Source organism: Pipra filicauda, unplaced genomic scaffold, assembly GCF_003945595.2.
Source record: "Pipra filicauda isolate LSUMZ 115617 unplaced genomic scaffold, ASM394559v2 scaffold76_size2844353_pilon, whole genome shotgun sequence".
In the NCBI taxonomy this organism is placed as follows: domain Eukaryota; kingdom Metazoa; phylum Chordata; class Aves; order Passeriformes; family Pipridae; genus Pipra; species Pipra filicauda.
In genome coordinates, this window is record NW_024104942.1 from 2,282,684 (window position 1) to 2,307,353 (window position 24,670).

General features: G+C 36.6%; 1 protein-coding gene across 4 annotated transcripts in view; it reads left to right on the forward strand.

Annotated features, from left to right (window-relative positions):
• The window catches only part of NEK7 (NIMA related kinase 7), a 62,364-nt gene that overhangs the window by 32,553 nt on the left and 5,141 nt on the right, over window positions 1–24,670 (forward strand). For all 4 annotated transcript variants that reach the window (XM_027713309.2, XM_039389784.1, XM_027713310.2 and 1 more), the window contains 4 exons: window positions 6,340–6,448; window positions 8,662–8,769; window positions 15,342–15,436; window positions 19,876–19,989. In XM_027713309.2, coding sequence (XP_027569110.1) covers window positions 6,340–6,448; window positions 8,662–8,769; window positions 15,342–15,436; window positions 19,876–19,989 — 426 coding nt within the window. The remainder of the gene's footprint in view (window positions 1–6,339; window positions 6,449–8,661; window positions 8,770–15,341; window positions 15,437–19,875; window positions 19,990–24,670) is intronic.

Below are 24,670 nucleotides of genomic sequence, written 5' to 3' on the forward strand. Positions count from 1 at the left end.
CTTATATTTAATAATAGGTTTTGAATAGTGCACAATAAATAAAGCCTAGAGACATTTTCAAACTGCTCATTAGCTGAGTGTCATGAGTGAAAGAGTAGAGGGTCTTTTAACCTAAAGAAAACAGAACTGAAAACTGCATGCACACACACACTCTCGAGGGGGAGAAGTTATGGTGGCTTTAATTCTGAAATTTTCCTCATACGTATATTTATGTCCAGATAATTGACATTGTGGTTCTGGAAAAAGTATTTTTGAAGTAGTCTTGTCTGCATGTCTGTGTTTTTTTTTTTTCTCATCATCATACTGACTTACCTTGATCTATAGTTGCAAATTTTAAAACATGGAATCTGATTGTTTTGTTTTTCATCAGTATCTGCTTTATTTTTTCCCCCATGACTGTTGGATTTAATTTAAAGAGCAAAAAACCCCACTACCACCACCCCCATGCCAAACCTCCTGACTTGAAGTGTTTTTATTGAGCATATGGTTATATTTTATAATATAGACCAGTTTGGCACTTTGCTGGAGCCACATCATTGATATATGTTAAAACCTTCAAAATATCTTTTTCCTCAGTGGTTGGTTGGTTTTTTTTTTTTTTTTTTGTTCTGTATCACTTTTACATTAGCTTTTTTGCATACTCATTTTTGAATAAAACTTTAGAAGATAGAATGTAGCTTGAAGAAGCCTGTAATATAATAGGATAGTGTAACACAGAGTGTGCTAATTACAGATCAAAGCTAAACTATTTTTATGTGCTTTTTCCTAAAGGAGGAGCTTGGGGCTTTGAACTAGTCAGGCTAATTTTTGCCACTAATCTTTTTTAAAGGTACTAAAAAACTTTTTTAACCCCCTATAATTAAAAAAATAGTGCATCCTTATTCAGCTTTGCATATATATGTTATCTGTGCAGCAGTTATAAAAGGCAGGGCTGGGTGTTCTGAGGGGGAAATGGTCACTCTGCAGATGGAGCTGTGAAGCCTTAAAAAGTCAAGGCATAGAGCCCCTGCCAAGGTAGGAGAGCAGGTTCTGGTCAGCTTTTGCTCTACACGTGTGTTATTGGGGTGTCTGAGAGGTGCTGGGCTGTCACCTTTGCTGTCAGCCACAGGTAACCACAGGGAGAGCAGTGCCAGCAGTTTATCATTGGCAAGTTACATACATGTGCTGGCAGAATGAAAGCTGGCTGGTCCTGCAGTTTATAATCAGAGGGATAATTGGGCTGGGTAATTGCCAGGCAGCCTTGTTAGTTTTTCTATGAGTTGGCCATTGTCTGTGTCTGCCACCGGAACAATAAGAATAAGCGGGCAGATTTTCTGCTAAAATAATTATACTATCAACAGTCTTTTGTCTTGTGGTCAGTCCCCTTCACAGGCATCACACCTGAAGCTATTGTGTAAGTACTGGCTGAACATGTAGGGAAAGTAATGGTATCACTCAGCTGTGAAAGGTTAAATTGGCAGGAAACTTGATTTACCTTAGGCGGGCTGTTCAAGTAGCTCTAACTGGGCAGAAAGGCTTTGGAGATTTCATCTCCGCCTTTGCCCACTATTGCTGAATTGTCTGTGAGCCTTTAAGGAGCAGGGAGAATTGAAAGATTTTATTAAATTAGTAGTTCTGGGTACTTTTCTTGTTTGCAGTGTCCTGCAAATAATACTTGGAATTTAGTTTTAATTTTTCCCATGGTTATGTTTGAGAAATTCACACCGTCAGTGTTTGTGCAGTATGAAAAACTTGCTGAGAATGAAGAGAAACCAAACCTGTCTGCCTTGTTTGTAGAGAGAAAAAAAGTTGATAGCCTCTTTTCTTACTGTGTCATGCTATTGCTTTTTATTAGCAAGTAGAGTTAATGATTCAAGCATGAGTTTCGCCTCTTCATGCTAAAGCAGTTTTCCTACAGGGATTTTTTGGAGAGAGATGCATGTAAACAAATACTGTTGAATTTAAACATGTGGCTGTGTGTTTTAAGAAGCCCTACTCAGTGATAACATCAGGGGCGTGGAAAATGATGCAGTATTGGAAATTTGTTATTAGTGGCTCTGCAAGTAGATCTGATTTCAGTAGGTGTCTTTAATTTCTGAACACTGTATGTTCTTGCTTTTTTGCGTCAGCAAAAACATTAGGTGGAACAGAGTGACTGTAGGTGGACTGCTCGATAAGGAAAAATTATGTGAATCCTTGCAGAGAAAGTTGGATAAAAATAGGTATATATAAAGTGACTTAGTTCAGAGCTTTCTAAGAAATCTGAGTTTAACCAGGAGTCTTATTAACAAGTCTGATTATTAGCATGAAAGAATGCATACTAAAATGGAAAATATGAAAAATTCTACTTGCATTTTTTACAAGGCTTATTATTTCTTGTAAGTAGGTGTATGTGATAATATTTTGAGAGGATGCTTCTATCTCAATTCTGTGGTGTCCATGTGGCGTGTTCTTTTTTTTTTTTTCCCCTCAAAGAAAGACCACAGTTTAATTCTACTAACTTGTCCTTCTGATGCTTGTAGGTACTTCTGTTAATACCATTATTTTATATGCTGGTTTTTGTCCTGTGTCTTAGTCTTGTTACTCTGGATTAAGTAAAGTTTGTTGTATACTGAGATGACTAATAGAGGAAGATTTGGTTTTTTAAAACACTTTTTTTGAGGAGTGTTAAAGGGAAAAGGTAAATGTATGGCATCTTCAGTAACTGGAGATGTAAGCGACTGTAAATAAAAGTTGGAAAAAGAAACAGGTAAATATTTTCATTTTAGTCACTTTGTTGGCTGAATACTTGCTGTTTTCTGTATGTTCAATTGGTAGATGCCAAATAGCTTGGGTTTGTTTTTTTTTTTGTATTTGTTCTCTTTTTACAACTAAGAGACAGCTGCTGCTCTTGAAATGTAGGCAAATTTGATCAAGCTGTGATCAAATTGAGTGAATGAATCAGGATGTTGTGGGAAGTTCTATTTTTGTTCGCATAGAAAGCAAAATAAAATGGCAGAAAACTTATCATGGTCTAAAGAGATGGGCAGCTGAATTCATGAAAGAGCAGAGCCAGACAAAACTCCTGTGATGATGCATTGGTACTAGGTTTTTAAATAGAAAATAAGACTTAAGTAGGTAATTAATTTCTATATACTTTAGTCTCCAAAATACAGAGATGCTAAGGTTTATCTTCAGTGGTCTGTCTTCTTGGCCTTGCATACCCTTGCCAGTTCTGGTTTGTTTCTGTTGTATTCACAGAGTGAGAACCCTTGGTTGTGCTTCCATAATTTCCTGTTATAGCTGCCTGACCCCCTCTTTCCTCTTTCTGTTCCTTCTGCTAATCCATATTAAAAAGGGCTCCCAAAGAAACACAGCCAGAAATGATCCTGAACTTCATTACGTATTACTTGAAAATTCTGTGTAATAATAATTTCTGCATCACTTTCCTCTTGAAGTTCAGATTTCTTCCCACTAGTATCTGTTGTTGAATCACTGTGTTCTGATAAGTGTATGCAATAAAATGTAACCCTCTCTTACATTTTATGTTTTTGGAAGCCAGAAGTGAAGTTTTGTCATGAGAACAAGATGATGCGATCTAGAGTCTCACCAAATGGTGAAAGGAAAAGGAATCTTTTATGATCTTTCTCATTTCACTTTTCTCCCAAATATAGTCTTTCAGAAGGTAACTCTAGGCAACAGCCTGTGCAGTGAAAAATTGAGGTATATATTCTTGTGGGCTTATTTGACAGTTTCACAGTTCTGTTCTTTATTTTAAAGTAATGACTCTGCAAAATTATCAACTGTCATCAGGAGAATTTCATAAAACGTCTAGCTTTCTTTAGTCCAGTTTGCTTCTTAAAACACTCATTGGGTTGTCTTCTTTTAATTTATTCCTATTTTTTTTCCCTATTCAGTGAGGCCTAAAGCAGAGTAAATCACACTGTAAAATCCTCTGATACACCCAAATCAGAACTGAATACGAAATTTTTTCCAAGCATGGTTACTGAGATGTAGGCAGTCATATCTGAAATTTCTAGTTGTGTTTAAATCGTCTACATTCACTGTCTACTCACCTGCAGGAAATCCTTAAGTTTCTTATGAAGTCCAAACATAGTCCTGGGTATTCTCTGAACTGTGCCTGTAAAGTCTAGGTAAAACCATTTGCTAATTGCTGTCATTTTTACTTTTGGAATTTGACCTTTAAAGCATCATCTTTAGAAACTCAGTATATTATTTCATGCTTTTATATTGACTTGAAACTTTTCCCCCCCATCTATCATTTACTCTTTTTTTTTCTTTTTTTTTTTTATGCCACCAAGAAACTGAACAGCGTATGCTTTTCCGGTACAGGGCAGCTATGTTTCACTTCACTAGGATGGAAACATTTGGAGAATATTTTATTTTTCTTTTAGCAATCCATCAGAGATTAAGGAGAATTACATTTTCTCATTAGGAAACTGTTCGGTTATTCTGTAAAAAGGGATGAAAATACAAACATTGTTAGCAAATGTATCAGCTTTTCTCTGTCCTCTTTAGACAAATTCTGTGGGGTTAAGTAATAATATTGATGCTTTCAGGAAGAGATTAATATTATCCTGCAAAATTATTAATGGCTTCAGTAGAATGAGACTACATCTGACACACTTATATTGCATTCTTGCTCTGTAACAAGTGAAGCCAATTTTTTAGTGCACAGTCAGCTACAGTGTTACAGGTGGCAAGTGAATAAAATGTTAAAACTTGTACATAAATACTTGGAAAGTACACTGATGTACATTGGAATGGAAATCTGTAATGGAAAATCTTCCCATTTCAGACATTTTGTGAATGGCATTTCATCACTGCTTGTACTTACATTCAAGTTAAAAAAAAATAATAATTCAGAATATTTAAATAAAGTACGTAGTTATAATTATGATAATTTCAGGATGCATTTTAAATCAAGGAACTATGCTTTCATGTGCACATACTTACAAGTATTGTGTATTTGTTTTTAAATGAAAAGAAACCTGATCTCCATCTTCCTGTTGACATCAAACAATCCTGTGATATGCAAATCCAACTATGGGGAGAACAGATACACAGGGTTTGTTTGGATTCAGTCCAAGACTGAAAGAAAATTGTATTTAAAGACATAATTTATATGCTTTGCCTCATTTAAATGAAAATGCATTTTGAAATAATCCCTATAGCTAAAAACATTTTGGTGGAATGTTATGATCCTTTGTATCGCTGATGCATTTTGCTACAGCTAGTTTAAAACCGTCTTTCTCATCCTCCTGCATGTCTCTTACGTGTAGATGCAGCTGTCAAGCATGTTTTAACATAGCATGTGGACGTATTTTTATTTTTCCAAACTAATGTTTGTTATGTTTCTTAGGGTGTGCATGAGTGTGAAGTGTGTGTGTGTGTACCCACACTGTTAAGATACATATAAGTACTTAGCAAAATTTTAGATGTAAAGCAAATATTAATGTGTAGGTATTTTCTTCATGTGTTTAAAATCTAACATATTACAGTTTCTTTGAAAAGAAAGGCTAAATGAGCAACAATTTGTCAGTCTTCTTACCTTTAGCTGCAAAATTTATAATTATTCAACTTGTACATTTTAGCATTGACTGAATTCCAGGTTTTCAGTTTGTGTCTTTGGAGGACTGTGGTTCCAGTTCCTGAATATAATATTTGGAGAAGATGTGTGTAACAGAGCATATTTGTTTCTTGTAAGCTTTAACAGGCCATTGAACTGTTACCAGTGATCAGTAATGGTATTTTTTATACAGGATGGAAAATATTTGAACAGGAGTTAGATCACTATGAAACTTGCAGAAATCAGGTCCTTTAGTCTCCTTTTATGTATTGCAAAAGTTTGTAAGACTAATCTAATCAACCCTTCTTACATGATCTTTGTGACTGTGTGTCACTACTGTTGTGTTTTTCTTTTATTTAGAAAATGAGGGTATGGAAATCAGTGTTAGTGTAAGGAAGTATTTAGTTTAGGAAGTTCTGTGGCACATATCTTTATATCTGACCTTTATTTGTTCTGTGTCCACTTCATGCTAGACTATTCTGACCCCATTAATCCAGCAATGAGGATTGGAAAATACTGTTTAAATCCCTTTTTGGGATAGCAGTTTTTGCATTAGTATAATTTGTACCTCCGTGTGTGAACTGACTAAACACATACATTGATGATACATGTATTAATATTTAAGGGAAAAGCTTTCTGTATCAAGAAATTTTATTAAACCTTTCTCAATAGGTTGTGAACCTCTTGTATTTGTTTTTTTTTTTTTTTAATAAAGGATTTTTAGTCTTTTCCCAGTCATTTTATGCAAGTTTTAATTTTTAATATTTGCTGTCCATCCTTTTTTCTTTAAGCATTTTAAGAAACAGAAGAGGCTGATTCCTGAAAGAACAGTTTGGAAGTACTTTGTTCAGCTTTGCAGTGCCTTGGAACATATGCATTCTCGTCGTGTTATGCATAGAGGTAATACAGGATCAAAGATGATTTGTCTTTACTAAACCTTTTACTATGTGAGAATTAAGCTGGTTGGAATCAATTTTGACAGCTGACACAATGTACGTTTCTGTAACGTTTTATAAGTAATGGAAAACCGTGACAGAAGTTTGTGGTTGTACATTTGTTGTGGTAGGCATTTGTTTGCAGCCATGGCTTGCGATAACCAAGTTTTCAAAAGAAGTGATAGTTCTGTAAGCGATGGAGATGCTGCCACGTGCTACTTGACTTTTCTGGCTCTTGTTTTCTGTCCTGTTCTTTTTCTTCTGTATTTGCCCCCTGTCTCACCCAGCTGTTGTTACCTGCCTTCTTGCACAGCCATTTTTTTCCATCTCTTGCTCCTGGTTGTTTTAGAAAAGTATTTGCCTCCTGCCATGCCGAATGGTGATGTACAGGCCCTTCTCCCAGTTCCTTATCTACTGGATTATGTGCAACTCTGAGTGTTTTCTCTAATTGTCTGCTCCTCTCCACTACCACTAACCCTATCTCTGTGTCAGGTACTGTGTCCCAACAGCCCTTGTAGTTGCCAGCTATCTGTCAGGTACTGAACCTCCTTGGCCCATTGTAGACCTCTGTACTGCTGTCTTCTGTGTGTTGTCTTCATTCTACCTTGTAACTCTGAGTTGAGGAAAACAGATCATAGTAGAGCTGCTTCTCAGATGTACAATTTTTTTTTCTCTTGGAAATCCCGCTGTTTGTGAGTTGTATGTGAGCTGTCTCGTTGGATTCAGGGGGAATTGGATGTCTTAGGTTGGTGGCTTCCTTCTGCTGGAATGCAGAGCTGCCTGAAGGCAGCAGCCCCTTGTTTCAGCTTTGTCATTTGCAGCTGAAAATCTTACACCCTTCAGCAGATCAGCTTAGATGCCCTTGCCCCTGTAAACAGCTTTCCCTTGTGATTCTCCTTTTTTTTTTTTTATTTATGCATTTGTACAGATGCCTGCAAGTGCAAATGATACAAAGAAAAGGACATAAAATTACAGATTCTTTCCATAGGGTACAGGTATCTTCCTTTATTGCTTTTTATGACTAAACTCAAAACCAAAAGGATATTTTAAGTTCCTTAAAATGAAATATTAACTTCAAAGCTTCTGGCAAACCTATGACAAATCTAATGATTCCATGGTTACAGACCAAAACCAATGACAATTAAAGCTTTTTTAAGTTTAGCGATGTCCGTGTTGGACTGTTACACAAAGGGTGATCTAAACTCCCAAAAACTAGGTCAGATAGCAGCGTAACATAATTACTTCTGTATTGTTCTCTAAAGCTTACAAGGTTTTGTAACTCTTTTATTGGGAACCTGAAAACACTGGTGTTTGAAGGGTTATTAACCATTCCTTTCACTCTACCCATATTTATGCAAACTGTAATCCCCTCTTAAACAACTGAAGTGATTTTCTTCAAGTTTGGAGCCACAGTGCATTGCACTCGAGCTGCGTATGAGCTAGACTCCCTTCCCAAACAAATAACAGGTCAGTTTATTTAGAAACAGGATAGGTACCTTGTTTAAAAACCATAAAATAAAAGTCTGTGCTGTTGTCTCTAAGGGATTGGATTAAAACTTAAACTGAATATTACTTGTGAAAAATAACTGTCTGGGGTATACATCATTATTTTTCTTTGTTTCTACTTGATTAGCCCAGTTCCACTGACGAGTGCAAATAACCATTCTCCTGAGTAAAACTTGCTTTTTTTTTTTTCTTTAATGCCTGCTATTAGAGAATCAGTTACCTATTTCAAATGAATAACATCATGTCACTGTGGTTTATGTGAACAGCAAAAGTGATGAAAAATCTTTTACACTGCTTGAAAACATTTCTGTGCTGTTACTTAGACATAATAAGAGGTTCTGTAGTTCTAATGCAAGACCTATGTAGCTTATATAAAGTAGTAATGAGCTCCCTTATATCTACTGTTTGGCTTTGAGTGTTGGGGTTTGGTTTGTTTTTTTGCTTGGGCTTTTTTGAAAATATTTTCCATGGCTCTTGATATTCTTGCTTGAGCGATGTTTGTACTATTAAAGTAGCTGAAGTTCTAAATTCCAGACTCATTCTTTCTGAACACCACCATTAAATTTTACCAGTATTAACTGTAAATAAAATCTTCTTTTGGTCTGTTATTAGAGCAGTAGCTTTTCTTGCGACCTTACTGTGACTTTTAAATTTAATTTATTTTTCTTTCAGATATAAAGCCAGCAAATGTGTTCATTACAGCTACAGGAGTAGTAAAACTTGGAGACCTTGGACTTGGTCGGTTTTTCAGCTCCAAAACAACAGCTGCACATTCTTTAGGTAAGCTTTCTCTGAGGTACAGGTGTTGGACAGGTAGATTTTTTTTTTTCACATATGCCCACTCAAGAGGAGGAAGAAAACAGTTAGATCCAGCTGAAGCTGTTCTTAAACAATAATAAAAATTGGTCATAAAGGTCTTCTTAAATAATAATAATAATAAAAGTAGTCAGCACCATGGACAAATACAGAAAAGCTGTGAAGTACTGAGGCAATACTTTCAGTGCTACAGCTCATTAGGTTTTCCCCCCACTTAGTTTGAATCATCTAATGTACATTTCTGCCACTGAACAAGTGTTTCCTAAAAATGGTAAAGTAATATTTGCAGTGCTTATGTTAGAGCCATTGGAGGACACAAAAAGAATTGGTTTTTTTCAGATGTTGATGTTTCTAATTAGACTATGAAATAGCAGACTTCCCAGATTAAAATATGCCATGTTTATCCTCATCTCTTAATTTAAGTTTTCCCAGTTACTAGTAGAACATGGAAGAAGAGAGGATTGATGTTTGGCATGTTTGTACCATATTTGAGGTGTGGGTGATACCTGTGTTAACAGCTGAAAAAAATATTTTAGAAGGGAAACTTTTGGTTTTTTTACTTCCCTGTGTTCCAGAAAGCCTTTGGTCACTCCTTTGTGCCTTCCTGTTTTTTACCATGTTTGGGGCATACCGGCAGTGGCATAGTCAAAACCAGTAACTGCTGAGATCTTAATAGGACTGAGGTGAGCCTCAGACACAGATGTGCAATCTTGCATTAATAAAAAAAGAGAGAGAAGAAGACAGCAAAGTAGTGAGACCAGACTGGAAATGTGCTTGGGTTCCACACTGAAGATCTGATATGAGGACGTGGCAGCGTTTTATCTCAAGTGTTGCTGTTCATGCTGCCCTCATAACCCAGTGGGCATCTCTGGTAGGACTGTGGAGATCAGCTGGTAGTTGGGTCCTGCTACTGTCTGCAAATGGACAAAGGATGTGAAGAGGGAGATGTGGATTAGGAGCTCACAAAAAAGGCAGAAGTCCACAGTGAGGGTGGGAGAGTTAGATTTGTGTTCTGAGGCAGAAGTCAGGAAGTTAAAGAGGAACAGACTGCCTCAACTCTGGATTATTTTGGCTCGTGGCAGGGTAATGGTTGCAAAGACTGAGCTAGAAGTTTAAAAAGCTGAAGCCTGAGCCAGAGTTAAAAACAGTGTAAACCCCCCAAGCCCTTTAAAGATCCTCTTTTACAGATGAATTGCCCAGGGAGCAGGGGGTGGGAGGATGGCAGCTTTGTTTCTAATGTTGGGTGCTGCGTCCTGGTGGAGGAGCTGCTATTTTTTATTTTCTTTTTTCCCTGTCTCCTCTTTTCCCATTTCACTCTTAATTATGATCTAATGTCAGAATTCAGCCTAGGAAAAAGGTTTGTTTCAGCTGTTAACTTAGGCTACAGGGGAGACAGTGACTCTCTGATTTATCATGTCACTAGCAGAGACCACTTCTTAAAATTAATTTCTTCTGCAGTTTCTGATGCTGGTTTTCTTGAAATTTCTTTCGAAGTTGTACCTTTTTATGATTCTATAAACCTTTGGTGCACAAAACCCAGTGAATTACAAACATATGTGTAGCAATTTATACTTGTTTACAGGCTTTATAAAAATTTCAGTAGCAAACTAGATTCAGGCTTTCAGAGATAAAGAAATGTACTAAAATTTTAATTAGGTACAGCTTCTAACTGCTAATTATGAATAATACTGATTTAATTAGAATACTTACCAGTGGTCCATTTGAAACAAATGAATTGAGCTGGACAGGGTTCGTTCATATTCTTAACTCTTTCTATACAGCCTTATCAAGAGGTAGATTTTTCTATTATGTCAAGTGTATACCTTTTTGAAAATAGGAAATCTTTCTTCCAAAAGTGCAAAGGGAAAGGAGGCATTTAGTATTGTTGATTGCATACAAACATGACAGAATTTCTTGTTTTCGGCAGACTTTATATTAGAAAGGGGAATATGGTTCAACAAAGGCTTCATATTCCTTTCCCTGTGACTGTTAGGGGTTTTTTTGTAGTTGTTTTAATGGCTGAAGGCCAGGCCTTACACTCGTCAGAGACATGGCAGTTCTAAGGCCAGCTCATGGAAACATGCAAACATTCTGTTTTAGCCATTCAGTGGATGTAAAAATAGTCCATATGTCAGTGTTTCAGTTACAAAAAGAATCACTTCAGTTCTCTGCTGTGTTTGTGCTATAAAGCTGCACAGTGTGCTGTCCAGGCAGGCACTGCCACCAGGATGTCAATACCTTCTCGCAGGGCAAAGCAGCAGATTTGCAATCTTCTTAAAATGCTTGAATGCAAAGGATCATCTGTATTGAATTCCGGTGTTTCTTCTTGGTTTGACAAGTTCTGTCATTTCCATGATGGTGCTGTCCCAAGCACAGAGCTATGTTATGAGGGATTTAACTATAAACTCATGCAGGTTGTGGGGAATAAAATACCTCATGAAAATATGTGCAAATACTCTACTTTCCTCCTGTGTGTGGATTTCTAACCCAGCAGAGGGTGTGCTGAGGTGGTGGTGTGCAGCACCATTCTGTGAATAAACTCCACTTTGATACCAAACCCTTCTGAGAACCTGCACCCTTAGTGTACAAAAAGGCTGGCAGGGAAATCTGCAGCAGTTTAATTGCAGTGATCAAAGAAGTTGTATTAAAGCAGTTCTTATTTTAGGTACAGAGATCTCTTACAGTAGTTTGAAAGCTGAAGATAAATTGTTGTGCTGGTACAATGCTCCATTATAAAATAACCCAAGATGTTTATAGATAGACTTCTGTAGGTAAAATATTTTCATAATGTAGGCTAGGTTGCAGAATTACTTTGGATAAGTGTGGTATTTTAGGTCCTGTATCTGTAGCTGAAGATGAGCCCTTGACTTGGAAGTCTCCTATACCTGTTTAAACATGCACAAAACCCCAAACATTACAGAATCATTAGGGTTGGAAAGGATCTCAGAGGCCCTCAAGCCTAACCTTCAGCATGCCCACTAAACCACATTGTGAAGTGCCATGTCTTAGAGAATTTGTTGTGTCAGTGGTTGGCCTTTTTTAAAGCTATAGGCCGATAAACCCCTTCTGAGTCAGCCATTACATTGTTTTGTATGAGTACATTTAACATTTTCCAGGCAGATTTCTCTCCCAACTTGATAGTATTTAGACCTATTTACTGCATTTCATTCCACTTGTTGATGCACTCAGTTTTTAAGTGAACACACTGTAGCTCAATTGCAGTGTGAATTACGTGTTTATGCAGGTAATAAGATGGATTGTTTATAACTCCCTTCTTCATGATGGATTCTTTGCCTGTGATCCTTCAAATTCAACTTCCTGCTCCCTATTAACCACCGTTTCCATTATGTCCATTCCCTCTCCCAATAGCAGAAAGTTTGTGTATAGAATCAACACTTTCTGGATCTACAGTATCTTTAAAGGGAGGGAGCTCCAGAGCAGCAGCATATTCTGAGGAAGCACTCTATTTGACCTCAGCCATTTTAAAGGAGTTTGCTGTTCAGACCTGTAGATTATCAGAGATGTGCAAATGTGGGGAACTGAACACTAAAGTTACCAATTTTCTTCTTAAAAATATAGGCACCTCAATTGGTTATGTCTTTTTCTTGTATTATCCCACTTCTGTATCTTCAGAGGAGTAAACGAAGTCAGGAAGTTGCCAGTCTCTATGCTGTTGGGATGCTGTATTTCACTTAACACAAAAGAACAATCCAGGAAGGAAACATAATGTACAATTGCAAGTGGTAGTTGCTTGCCAGCAGCACAGCGATGTCCCTAGATTGCTCACCCTGTTAAAAGGATCATTGCAGTGCTTTCAGTAGCTCCTGAATGTCAGAATTATGAATCTTTAGTGTCATGTTCTGTTAAAAAACAGCTTACAAGTAGTAATGATGTCTGAATCTTAAAGTTGTTTTTGTGATTCCATGACTAACATAGGTAATTTCAATTCCTTTCACTAGTTGGTCATCAGGGGCTTCTGGCTGCATTGCAGTGAAGGTGTTACGCTAGGCTAAATGCTGTAAAATGGTAACATTTGTTCTTCCTTTTCACTATCATCAATCTTTCACAGTCATATCAGACCCCTAATGTATCAGCAGGCTTCCCAGAGCTACTGGTTAAAATTACCTTTGCTTTTGGTAGACTATGAACCTTCAAACCTCTGTTTTCAGCTGCCCCCTGTGGTTTCTGTGAAGCCTCTTTCTAGCACATTACTCACTGCCAACTACTTGTGTGATATCTCAGAGCAGCAAAGGCGCTGCTGCTGGAACCAGTGAACAGCCAGATTACTATTAAACCTATTTTTTGTTGTTAGATGAGTTCTGCAAACAAAGCATCAGAATATATGAAACCAGTGCATTAATTAATGGGTGCAAAATGCAGCTGAAATTTTTCAGAGGTGTCCAAGCTCACAAGTCCTTGGGGTGTTAAAGAAAATAAATGCAACAGGGAAGTAAAACACTAAGGATAATAAAAATATGAAAGCTGTGCCATGCCAAATGTTGTTTAATTACAGTTTCCAATGTTAAGATATCTGTCATTAAACACCCTTTAAAGTACTGCTGTTGATACATTAGAAAACAGGGTTGCTTTGGATATTCTGGTAGTTTTGTTGTTGCAGTCTACCCATCTGCCTGTATATTCTTTCACAGCGAAAAGAACCATTCCTCTTGACCATTCCTCTCTTGAGTGAATACAAACACCCCATGAGACTGTCTCCTGCAGTAATCCAATATTCTGAGTTGCTTTTCCCCAGCCTTTCTCCTTTTAAGCTCTTGATCACTTGCAATCTCAATTCAGAGCTGCAGTGATTCCTCAGCCCAGCCCTGAAGGAGAGGGGCTGCAAAGTCTCTGCTTTCTGGGGGTAGAAGTCCGCCCCAAAATATTTAGCGGGACAGATCCATTGTAGGATACAATCTGGGGACCTCTGTCCTTGCCTACATTACAGAAACACATTCTCAGTTTATGTGGATTTTCAGTATTGTCTGCTGAGAAGGAGATCAATTGAAATTATGGGTTACCAGCAGCAGTGGCCTGACCTGAGATAAGGTGGTACAGGGTTTCCCTGTCTGAGCTGGGCCTTTCAAGTAGGAAAGTACTTCTCCCTCCACCTTAACTCCCTAAGAAAGGTAAGGCACCTTGTCAGAGCAAAACCTTTAACGTTTGGAAATGATTAGAGTAAAATTATCTATCCGATAATTTAAAGCTATTAACCTGATTACTCACATGTGGAATTACTTACGTATTCACTGTATCTCCATTTCTAACATTCACACAGAGATCAATTCTGAATTAGCTTCATATATGCAGAAGTGTACAAGTGTTACAAGATCTTTGTGGGCTTCATACTCTTAATTTTTGTAGCTTGTAGTGAGAGTGCTGATTTTAATCTCTGGTGTTGCAAGGTGTTTGGTTTCAGAATAAAATCAACTTACATTGCATTGACAGAATTCAACTGGTTTTCATCATCAGGATTCAGTGCTTAAGAACATATTCCAAACAAAACTGAAGTAAAATTCTACATAGATCTGTGACTCTTTTTGCTGCTAGGCAGTCATTTTGGGGGATACAGGGAGAAGGTTCAGAAATAATGCACCAAAATTACTACTATCCTTATTTTTCATAACTTCTTTTTTTTTTTTTTATTGCTCAGTCATTTAAGAATGCATCACTCGGATACGTTTTTTTTTTTCGTAATGTCATTTTTAGAGAGCTGAAAATCTCTCAGAATTTCTCTTTTCCAAGTAATAAAGAGGGGCAGAATTTGATTAAAATCAAGAGGAGGGATGTCCTGGAGTGTCCAATGTAAATCAACTCTGGGGCAGTCCTAGTGAATGCTGTGTTTCAAGAGCAGATGTCTCCAGAGCCCACAGCTCTCAGGCAGGATTAAGCTGGGACAGGCACAGGTTTGGGAGCTGAAAAGCCCTCATGGAGTTGAGTCCTGCAGCAAATGGCTGAGTCAGTTATGGGAACGTCAACGTCTGCTGGGCTAACAGGTTTTCCTGCCTTCATATCTGAAGGTCCTGGATTTCAGGCTCTGTTTGAATTCCAGCTATTATTAGTTTTAAAAGCAGCTTTTTCAGATCTTTATATTCTCAGAAGGAAGAACAGACAACTTTCAAAACAAATAATGAAATTCAACCCATGGAAGAGAATTTCTAGCTGTTGTTTCTAGCCAGTGATAACAGCTTGGAACAGAAGCAGGGATGTGTGTGTGTGTCTAGTATGTTCCCTGGGTTCTCTTCAGGAGAAACTTATTACTTTTGAGCTTCTCTAAAAGCAAAAATTGGAAGTATTCTACAACTGAATAGTTCTGGTAATTAGGTATCAGTAGTGAAAATAAAGCTGTATTGGATGAAATAGATATCTAATTCATGTATTTCTGTCAAACTGAAGTGTCATAAATAAGACTTGAAATTATATGTGTAGCAAAACGAGAAATAGAAGATGAAAAATATTTTTCAGTCTGGAAAACTGTAATTTTACTAATGTGTAACAACAGAAATTTTCATTCAAAAATACTTTTGTGTTCATTGCAGTTGGTACACCTTATTATATGTCTCCAGAGAGGATACATGAAAATGGTTACAACTTCAAATCTGACATCTGGTCCCTAGGCTGTCTGCTGTATGAGGTAATATTGATATGTACAGTGAACTTAATAACACTCTTGTACTTCCCCCTTCCCCCCCACTCCCCTTACATAACTTCAGTGTATGGAATACTTTTTACATGTGTAAAAGTTACATGTTACTTGAGACTTGCCTTTTGCTTGGCTTACTACCAAGATCTTGCAGCAATTTGGTGAAGATTGGGCTTAACTGAAGGATTAATAAATGAATATAAATGAAGGATTAATTAAATGAACTGAAGGATTAATAAATGAATAATAGCAAGCACATATAAAATTGTTCTACGTGTTTTCATGATAGATTCTTTGCAGTAAGTTACTTTTATACAAATTGCTTATTTTTATAAATATTCTTATTTTTATAAATATTTAAAACCTAAGTAAAACAGTAGAAAATGTTCAGTTATTACTCCTAGCTTGGGTTATCTCTCAAGATAATGAATTCTGCTGCACAGACATATGTAACTTTTCTATTTTTGTACAATTGGTTAAACTGCAATTAGTGTTTGATTTCTGTATTTCTACATTTAGGATTGGTAGGTGACACATAATTTTAAATAATATTATATTCTGAGAAAACAAAGATACAGGGCTAATTGAAATTGAGGCAGATGAAGGTGTTAAAAACAGGTAGGCTTCCAAGGCAGTTATGTCTTCAAAGATCTTTGCATATCATTTCTTGATCCAAAAAATGAACACTTGTGTTGAAGGATGCTGGAAAAAAAATTGGTTCAATGGCAGTGAAGTCTTCCTAGTCGTCTTCCAGGTAAAAACTCATAAACTCAAGCCATATAGTTTTTGTTTACCTAAAAGCCACCTACCTCAGTGAGTCGGCAGAACTCATTTAACAGATACTCAACAGTATCAGCACCTCCTGTTTGTTTTAGGATTTTGTAGAAGACACTGTCAGCCTGTTAAAATTGAATTCCTACTAGTGAATTGTCTCCAGTAATATTCATTTACTTTCTACCACTGACATGCTGCTTTGAATATTAAGAGCAAATAGCTCTATTGCAATTCTGCAGTTTGCAGATCTATGTATAGCTGTTGCTTCTAAACCTTGGGGATGATTCATAGGAATGATGTCTTGTAGCTGATAGCATTAAATTCTGAACTAAAACTTAATCCTGTATTGGAATTCTTCAGTGCTGACCATGGCAGCTGCCATTGGTTTCAGTGCTGTGCACACTTGCACAAGCCCAAAGATAACACAAAGGTAGATGAGCATTTTTCAGTATCACTGCTTCTTTGCCACTCATTGATTTTCCTTAGTAATTTTTAAATCTGGAAGCAAACAAATAAAACCTTTGAATAAGTAATCATTATGTAAAAAAACATGGTTTAAGGTTAATTTTTCTTTTATGTTATATGAAATTAAATTGCTGGACAGAAATCAGTAGCACTTTTCTGAAGATTTTTTTTTTTTAAACTTCCTGCCTTCATGCTGGTACAGTATATTAAACATCTGTGTGAATATTACATTTTTCTTTGATCTGGTAAATAATTTCAAAGTAGCTAAATATCTTAATTCCGTTGATTAACCAGCATCTTGAAATACCATTCTCCTTTGATTTAGTTTAGAAGTTTTACCGAGATGGTATTTAAGTTGGTATGATGGTGTTTGTTTTCCTTATTGTAAATATAAAATAATTATTAGGGTCCTTATTTTTGATATATAACTACGGTATATGGCAGTGTCTTCAATTATAGCTTTTAATTTTTTTTAGAGGTGCATTTATCCCATTTAGTTAATTCTTCAACATACCAGATGTTTGTGATGGGTTTTCATATGTTGTTGTGGAGCTTTTCATAGAGCATTGAAGTGTAATTTTGAAATTTTAGTTATAGCAAACTCAAAATACATGCTCAGCATTTTTCTCAGTATTATTATTTTCTTTAAATTATTTGAAAGTGGTTACTTGATGTTCTTCCAAGACTTGTGTGGACTAATGCATCGTATTCTTTTTATCTGCAGTTTTGTGCTTGGTGTCTTTTTGTGATATGTCCATTGCCTGTGTTTGAGCATGTTTTATTATGTTGATTTGATGGTGATATGTGCTCATATGTACTCTGGATTGTCTCCAGATTAATAGGAGAAAAGCTGTGGCAGATTTATCACATCTCAAGAAATGCTTAATTGCTGCTAAACTCTCTTCAGTTATGTTTTAATTTTAGACTAACTTGTTATAATGTGTGTTGTTTTTAAAAATTATTATTTCTAACGCATATTACAATGTATTATTCAATGCTGTGTGGCCAGTAAGATTTTTAGAAGTGTGTTTTAAAGTCTGAATTTTTTAGAGCCCCAGGTATTTCTGAAGCCTCAAAAACACTACCTCTGGAGTTTTAATTGATATGCAACAAAGTAGACTTTACTAATTAAAATCAAGATGCTGTGCTTTTGCTACACGGACCTTTACATGGAAAAGTAGGTCTTACACATTTCCTTTTATTGTTCAGCGTAGCAATTGCATCCTTACAGGGTTGTAGGTTGGTGGCTTACAGTTCAAAAAAAAAAAAAAAAGAAAGGGGAAAAAAAAAAAGAGAGAGCGAGCTGCCACCAGCCCTGAAGACAGACAGTGGGCTTTCGTCCCTCAGACACCCCCAGAATACTAATCAGGAAAGTCAGACCCTGGAGGTCAGGGAGCAAGTCAATCATTCTAGTGATCGTCTCAGTGTGGAGGATCAAATTAGCCTGAAAAATTCAACTGCTGGGAGGAGAGGGCGAGCAGCTGTCAGGGGCAGCAGCGAGATGCACTAATGAACCAGATGAATAGTGCAAAAGCTTGAAAATAAAAACAGGACAGTTGACATTTTTCATCTGTCAAAGCAGGAGATGCATGAAAATATAGTATTCCTGTTTTAACTCCTTAGGGGACATTCAGAAATTTTTTTAACACTCGGCAGCATTCAAACAAAAGTACTTTTTAATGAACACCTAGAGTACGAAAATGAGTATCTGTGCATTTATTTAGAGTTTCTGCATGTGTACAAGACTCTGCAGTTGATTTTTCTTTTTTTCCTCCCTTCTTTTCTTTTTTGGTCTTTAGCTTGCATTTTTAACATTCTTTTTAAGGTAAGAGACAATGTCATGTAAATCCAAAAATTAACGTTATTTTGGTAATACGGTTACAGAATTTTTGGGAGGAGTTTAGGATGGAACTGTAGCATGATATTTGTCTTGGGAGCTTTACAATTTTTTTATTCTTACTTGAGGGTAATATGAAAAAGTACTGAACTGTATGAGAGCATTTTAATCAGATACAAAGTAAATGTAAGAGAATTTTGGTAATTTTCTTCATACATTTCCCTCAGTGATATTGGTGCTTAGACACGAAAGAGTTAAACTGCTATCTGGAAGACCACAAGACAGATGAGAGCCATTTTCAGCTTGTCCTGTCCCTGCTGAAGCTCACTGAGTAGCACAGCATGGACTAGCGTGTTTCACACACACTCTGCCTGTCTGGGGAATGTACACATTGTCCTTCCAAAATCAGACTTATTAGCACATGTAGAAAAGGGTGACTGACTTTGGGGCAGCTCTGCACTCAGAGCAGCATTCAGGCTGCTGCAGTTAAAAGATTTCGAAGGTTTTGAATGGAAAGGAGAGATTTTAAATGAATTTTTACATTTCTAATGCAGCTAACCATAGCATTTGTTTCCACCTTAAGTGTCAAGTTGCAACATTGTCTGGAAATAAAGGGTAGGTTTAATAATGCTGGTTTTAAGCTGTCATTTATATAAATGCTCTGCAACAGACTTTCTCATTTTTGTATTTTAATTGTAAATTATAGCCATAGGTGCCAGTTTGGGACTTCTGATGAAGTTTGGGGGGGGTTTAAGTATCTTTTTGAATAACATCCTGAACTATGAAGTTTTTGGGTCTGTTTTTTTTTTTTTTTTTTTTTTGGAAAGTATAGATGATAGTGTTTTCTTGTTTTAAAAAACCCCCATCTGTATGGCAGTCTAGTGTCATGGCTGTGGAAGGTTACAAAATCTCCTACTGCTGTTACCCAGCATTTTCTACACACTGCATTGCTTTGGGTCAGATAATGTTTTCATATTAGTCATGTTTTCTTCCAAAATGTTTTCAAAGGAAAAGTATGTTTTCAGATTTTTTTGGTCTCCCTTGTGGTGCAAGGACCCTCCACACTCACAGCACTACTGGGTTTTTCTTCATACTCTCTTAATAAAACGCTAATGGTGTGCAATTCAAATATTGCAGTGCAAAGACTGTGACAGCTGTGATTATATGACATAGAACAAGTACACACACTGGTTGCAGTAATAATTTTGGAACTTCTGTTTTTAGCTCTGCAATACATTATCTAAGCAGGAAATTCAGTCATTAAGAATCACTTGATTTGTTAGTATTACAGATTTTATGACAAAATAGGTTTACTTAAAAACACAAAAGAAAACTGTGCATTTTCTTTAAACAGATGGCTGCGCTGCAGAGTCCCTTTTATGGTGATAAAATGAACTTGTACTCTCTGTGCAAGAAGATAGAACAGTGTGACTACCCACCTCTCCCTTCAGATCACTATTCAGAGGAAGTAAGTAATTTTCCTTTTCATGGACTGGATCCTCAGTTTATGTAAGCTGGCACGCTTCCAGGGAAATAAATGACCTTGTGTGATTTTATGTTATTTGCAGATTATGCCCATAAGTGTTTGCTTGTTGAACTCACTCAAATGTTTCTGTCAAAACAAGTCTCTTATATGATTTATATTTGAGAGTATTAATGATGGAAACGTCACGCTGTTAGATTCTTAATTTCATTGGGCTTCCTTGCAAGTATGACAAAATACTTTCCCAGAATGCACAATGCTGTATGTTCCACATGCCAAAATGGGAGTCTTACGTCTATAGTATGCTTTTCTAAAAGCACAACAAGTTTATGTTGCACAGTAAATTAGTACACTGGCCTTGGTTCTCTAGGGGCCTGCATTAAAATAGATATAATGTAACTCACTAGTAAAAATGAATTGTTTAGTTCCCATTTGTCTGCATTATAAAACTGCAGTGTGCTGTTCAATACAGTTGAATGGCAGTTCTTTTGCAAGAAAGACTGGTTCTTGACAACACTAATAGTAGATTTCAGAGAAGTATAGGCAGACATAATATAATTGAATTTGAACAATATACTCATGCATATCGCAACAGTGTTTGTTTTATGTTGATAGGTAACAGTTCTTACTGTCATTAGTGCATTTAAGGGGGAATATTTTTTTTAGCTATAAAATGAAAAGAAACTAAACAAAATAAATATCTTTCTTAGTGTAACAGAATGGAAAAATATAAATGCTTGCTTGTTAATGTTCTGAGATGCCAGTTTTGAAGCACTTTCCCACTTTGAAAAGAACAGGGCAAACTGATAGAAACTGTAAACCAAAGAACAGCTATTAGTAACCAATTCTAATTGAGTTGAGCCTACATGAATTTAAGATTACTTTGAAAAAGCAAATAAACATAAAGCATTATACAATTTCATTTATAGAGTAGGAATTTCTAATTCTGAACCCTAAATTTTCTTGCATTCAAAGACAGTGATTGGACTATTAATAAAAGATTACTGCTCAGTGTTTTGTTTTGTATTTATAGTGACAATTTTTCCCCTTTTATGAAACAAACTGGACTTAAAAAGATAATTGGGTGATGTTACAAAGGATGAAATAACAATCTATTGTGTAATTTATACACTATACCTCTTTTTGGGTTTTCCAATTAGTTATTTTACCTAGGCCGTTTTTAATTATTATTTATTGTAGACTATAAATAATGGCAGTTCATATAACCAACTTCAGAACTGGAGGCCTAGAAATACAGTAGGGTGTGAACAATAATGCAAAATGATAGCAAGAATGTCAGGGGCCGTTCTTTGTTGTGTCATTCATGCTGTCTTCCTTTTTCCATGAAGCGCATGAATATTTCACATATCTGCATCCTCATCCTCTATTCTTCTTGACTAATTTTCAGACTGTCTGAATTTGCATTTCACATGGTAGCTGATTAGGAGATGCCGAGTGCAGCAGCGAAGCCTCAGCAGGCGGTTTCCATGGTGACCTTCAGCAGGATTTTAATGATGATACCACTAGTGGTTCGTTGAAGTTGGCCTGCCTGCAGGGCTACTTCGCTGCAGCTAAGTGTGAAGTTGGAGATGTGGATTCCCAGCCAAGGGGCAGATATCAAAGCCTGGCCCAGATAGAAGGTCTTAAAGTTTGGATGGGGAAAGAGATTCCACCCTTTCCTTACATCTGTACAGTTTCTCGTGTTGCAAACAGATGCAAAGCACAACATGTTACGTTCTGTTTATTTCAAAGCAGTCGTACTTGTGCACGGTGGATAAACCAGTTACTTGCAAAATACATATAAGTTACTTTAAAAGATAATGAGAGAATCAGAGCTATTATAGGTATCAAGACAAGTAAGAAAATAGTTACTTAAAAGAAGTCATCAGCTATGGAAACTGTATGGAACTGTATGGGAACATTATGTTATGATATGAAGACTTGTGCCTTCACTAAGGTACGTGGAAAACACACACATTTATTAGCTATTGCACCAAAATAGATGCTTTTTTACTTGTGTGAAAAAATACACTGCTGGCAAAAACTCTGAAGAAGAGAAACAAGTGGTATCTGTCATATTAGGATACTGTCCTAAATGTTTCACCTGTACTGGAAATATAAATGTCAAACCTTTAACCAGGTCAGAAACACACTCCGTGATCAGTAAAGATCAGGGTTCACTGATCAGTAAAGCCCACTTCCTTTTTTATGACAAAGAAAAATTTCACTCAGTGTTGATCTCTGCATCCTGTAATATAGGAGTGTAAATACTTTTATTACAAAATACAAGACAGGCGCTTTTCTGAGAAACTTTTTGTAAGTAAATTTTAGTGAGTTTTAAGATGTGACATTTTTTCTAAATTTTGAATCCTCTTTAAGACCAACCTATTAGTAATGTATCACATCTGTGTAATTAGAGAATAGTGTGACAGAAAGATGCACCTTTAGATGGACAGATGGGTAATTTTTTTAGAAAACTTTTGATTAGAAATTCTAATAGTCTAAGATGCGTTTTCACAAACTATTGCTTCAGTGGTAGAGACACAAGCCAAGATTTTCAGATACTTAATAACTTTGGATATCTCAATTTTTTAATATATGTTAAAAACATCTAGTATTCAGAGTGAGTATTAAACATTTACTGAAAGCTGTTCTGCTTTAGAGAATTCAAAGCTGGGGCTCCCTTGCCACCCCCAATCAATACTCTTAAAATCTTCTCAGCAAATATTAATATAACATTGCTTTCATGATTAAGTTTTAAAATCTTCACTTTGATTGAGGTGCATTTCTTCTAAAGTCCATTGGCAAACCTCCTACCCAGATGTGACAGCTGAATGAGCCAGCAGGTTCATGATGATGGTGTTAGTTGCCAGCAGAAGGTCTTGAGAAAAGCACTCAGAAAAGGCTTCAAGAAGGTCTCCTATTCAGACCAAGAATCATCTTGTGGGGTTTTTTCATCCAAAATTCCCTATATGAAAATTTCTTTTTCAGCTAGCTAGCAATGCCGAGTACTTGCCTGTCATATTTCTGTCTTTCCCTCTCCTCCTGACTTGTGTGATAATTATTTATTTCATAGCTGAAAAACCTGCTAAAGAAAGTGTGTCCCGCTGCTCTAATGTCAGGCTAAGCTCCAGGCTAAAGACAGTCACTGTGCTAAGTGTGCAGAGGAGGTTAAGAACAGTAAGCAACCAAAGAAGTTTGCAGCTTGGGGATGCAACAGGAGGTTCCTCTAGTTCAGTCATAAGTCTGCTCTGCCTGTTGGACAGTCTGTGCCAGGTAATAAAAAATTTCTCCCATCTCTAATGATAGTCTGACTTTAGAATCCCAGTGCCTCTTCCCATGATACTGGTGAGCTTTTTTGATACATTGAAAATTTTATTAATACTAGAGGGACTGACAAATGGATTTTAGGTTTATTGAAATGGATATTCCTGTAGGAGTAAAGGAATAGTGCTAATACCAAGTATTAGTATCCAGCGTGGTCCCAGTTTCAGTCCCAAAAGACTGTCTTTCCATGTAACTGTTTTCATCGTGTACAGCAAAATTTATTCACCTTCTTCCAAGGGTTTGCTGTTCAATTACAAGGCTCAAAAGAGCTCAAGGATTTTGAAATTACTCAGGAATATGCACTATTGTTGTGCACTGTCCCAAGCATAGTCAGCTCAGCATTCTGACCTTACTGAGTGAGATTCTGGACTCCCCAGGGGAAGAGGGAGACAGAGATTTTGTAGTAATTGCAGTGACTACCATTTTAAGAGGTCTGTGACCCTGTGGTTTATTTTATTACAGTAATAGTGAAGGTTTGTCACTAACGGAGCTCACCACTTACATTGGGAAGAGAATTTCTGAGTAAACTGATTCTTGTATATTTTTTCTTGCATTCTAATAATGGTAGCTATGTATGCATTTTAGGGAGAGTAAAAAATAAGAAGCTGTAAAAAGCCACCAGTCAATACACCATGTGGGTGAACGATTTTTTTTTTTCCAAGTGTGTCTACAGGGATTAATAGGACCTAAAGTCTTACATGTACTTTTGAGTAATGATGCCATTTTGCTACACTGTCTTTCTGAGCAATGAATCTTCTTGACCACTTTATTGAAGCTTGGAATTATAATCTTCTGTAGCAAGTGCAAAAGTAACTCTGAAGGAAGGCTTACTGTTTAGTGACTTAACAAGCAGTTTGAGTCTGAAATGGGGTTTTAGAATGAACATTCAGTTTAGAAATCTGAGAGAAGAATTAAAAAGACATGAAGTAGTCTGTTGGAGGTAAACAAAGCTTCTCATGTGCTTCACAGGTTAAGTTTCTTGAAGATCTATTTCTGCTGTTCTACATGCAGTAAAGTTATTGATAAACAACTGGGAAAAACAGGAGAAAGAATGAGAAAGAATGCTCTGCTTTCCCTCTGATGCAAGCTTTATAGATTTCAGTCCCTCAAGGATGCTTAAAAAGACTATTTACTGTATGCAGTTCTGTTGAACAGATGGAAGTCTTCACAGAGAAAGAGAAATGTATACGTTCAAGATTAGATGTTGTATATTGCAGATAAATTACACCTGTATTCTCCTCACAAAATGTTTGCTTATTTGACGCTAATTTCAGGCTTGGTGCTTTTGCATGTTCCTCAGTCTTTCCTGTTTTCCATGCAGGCTGTCTGAGGTGTTAGC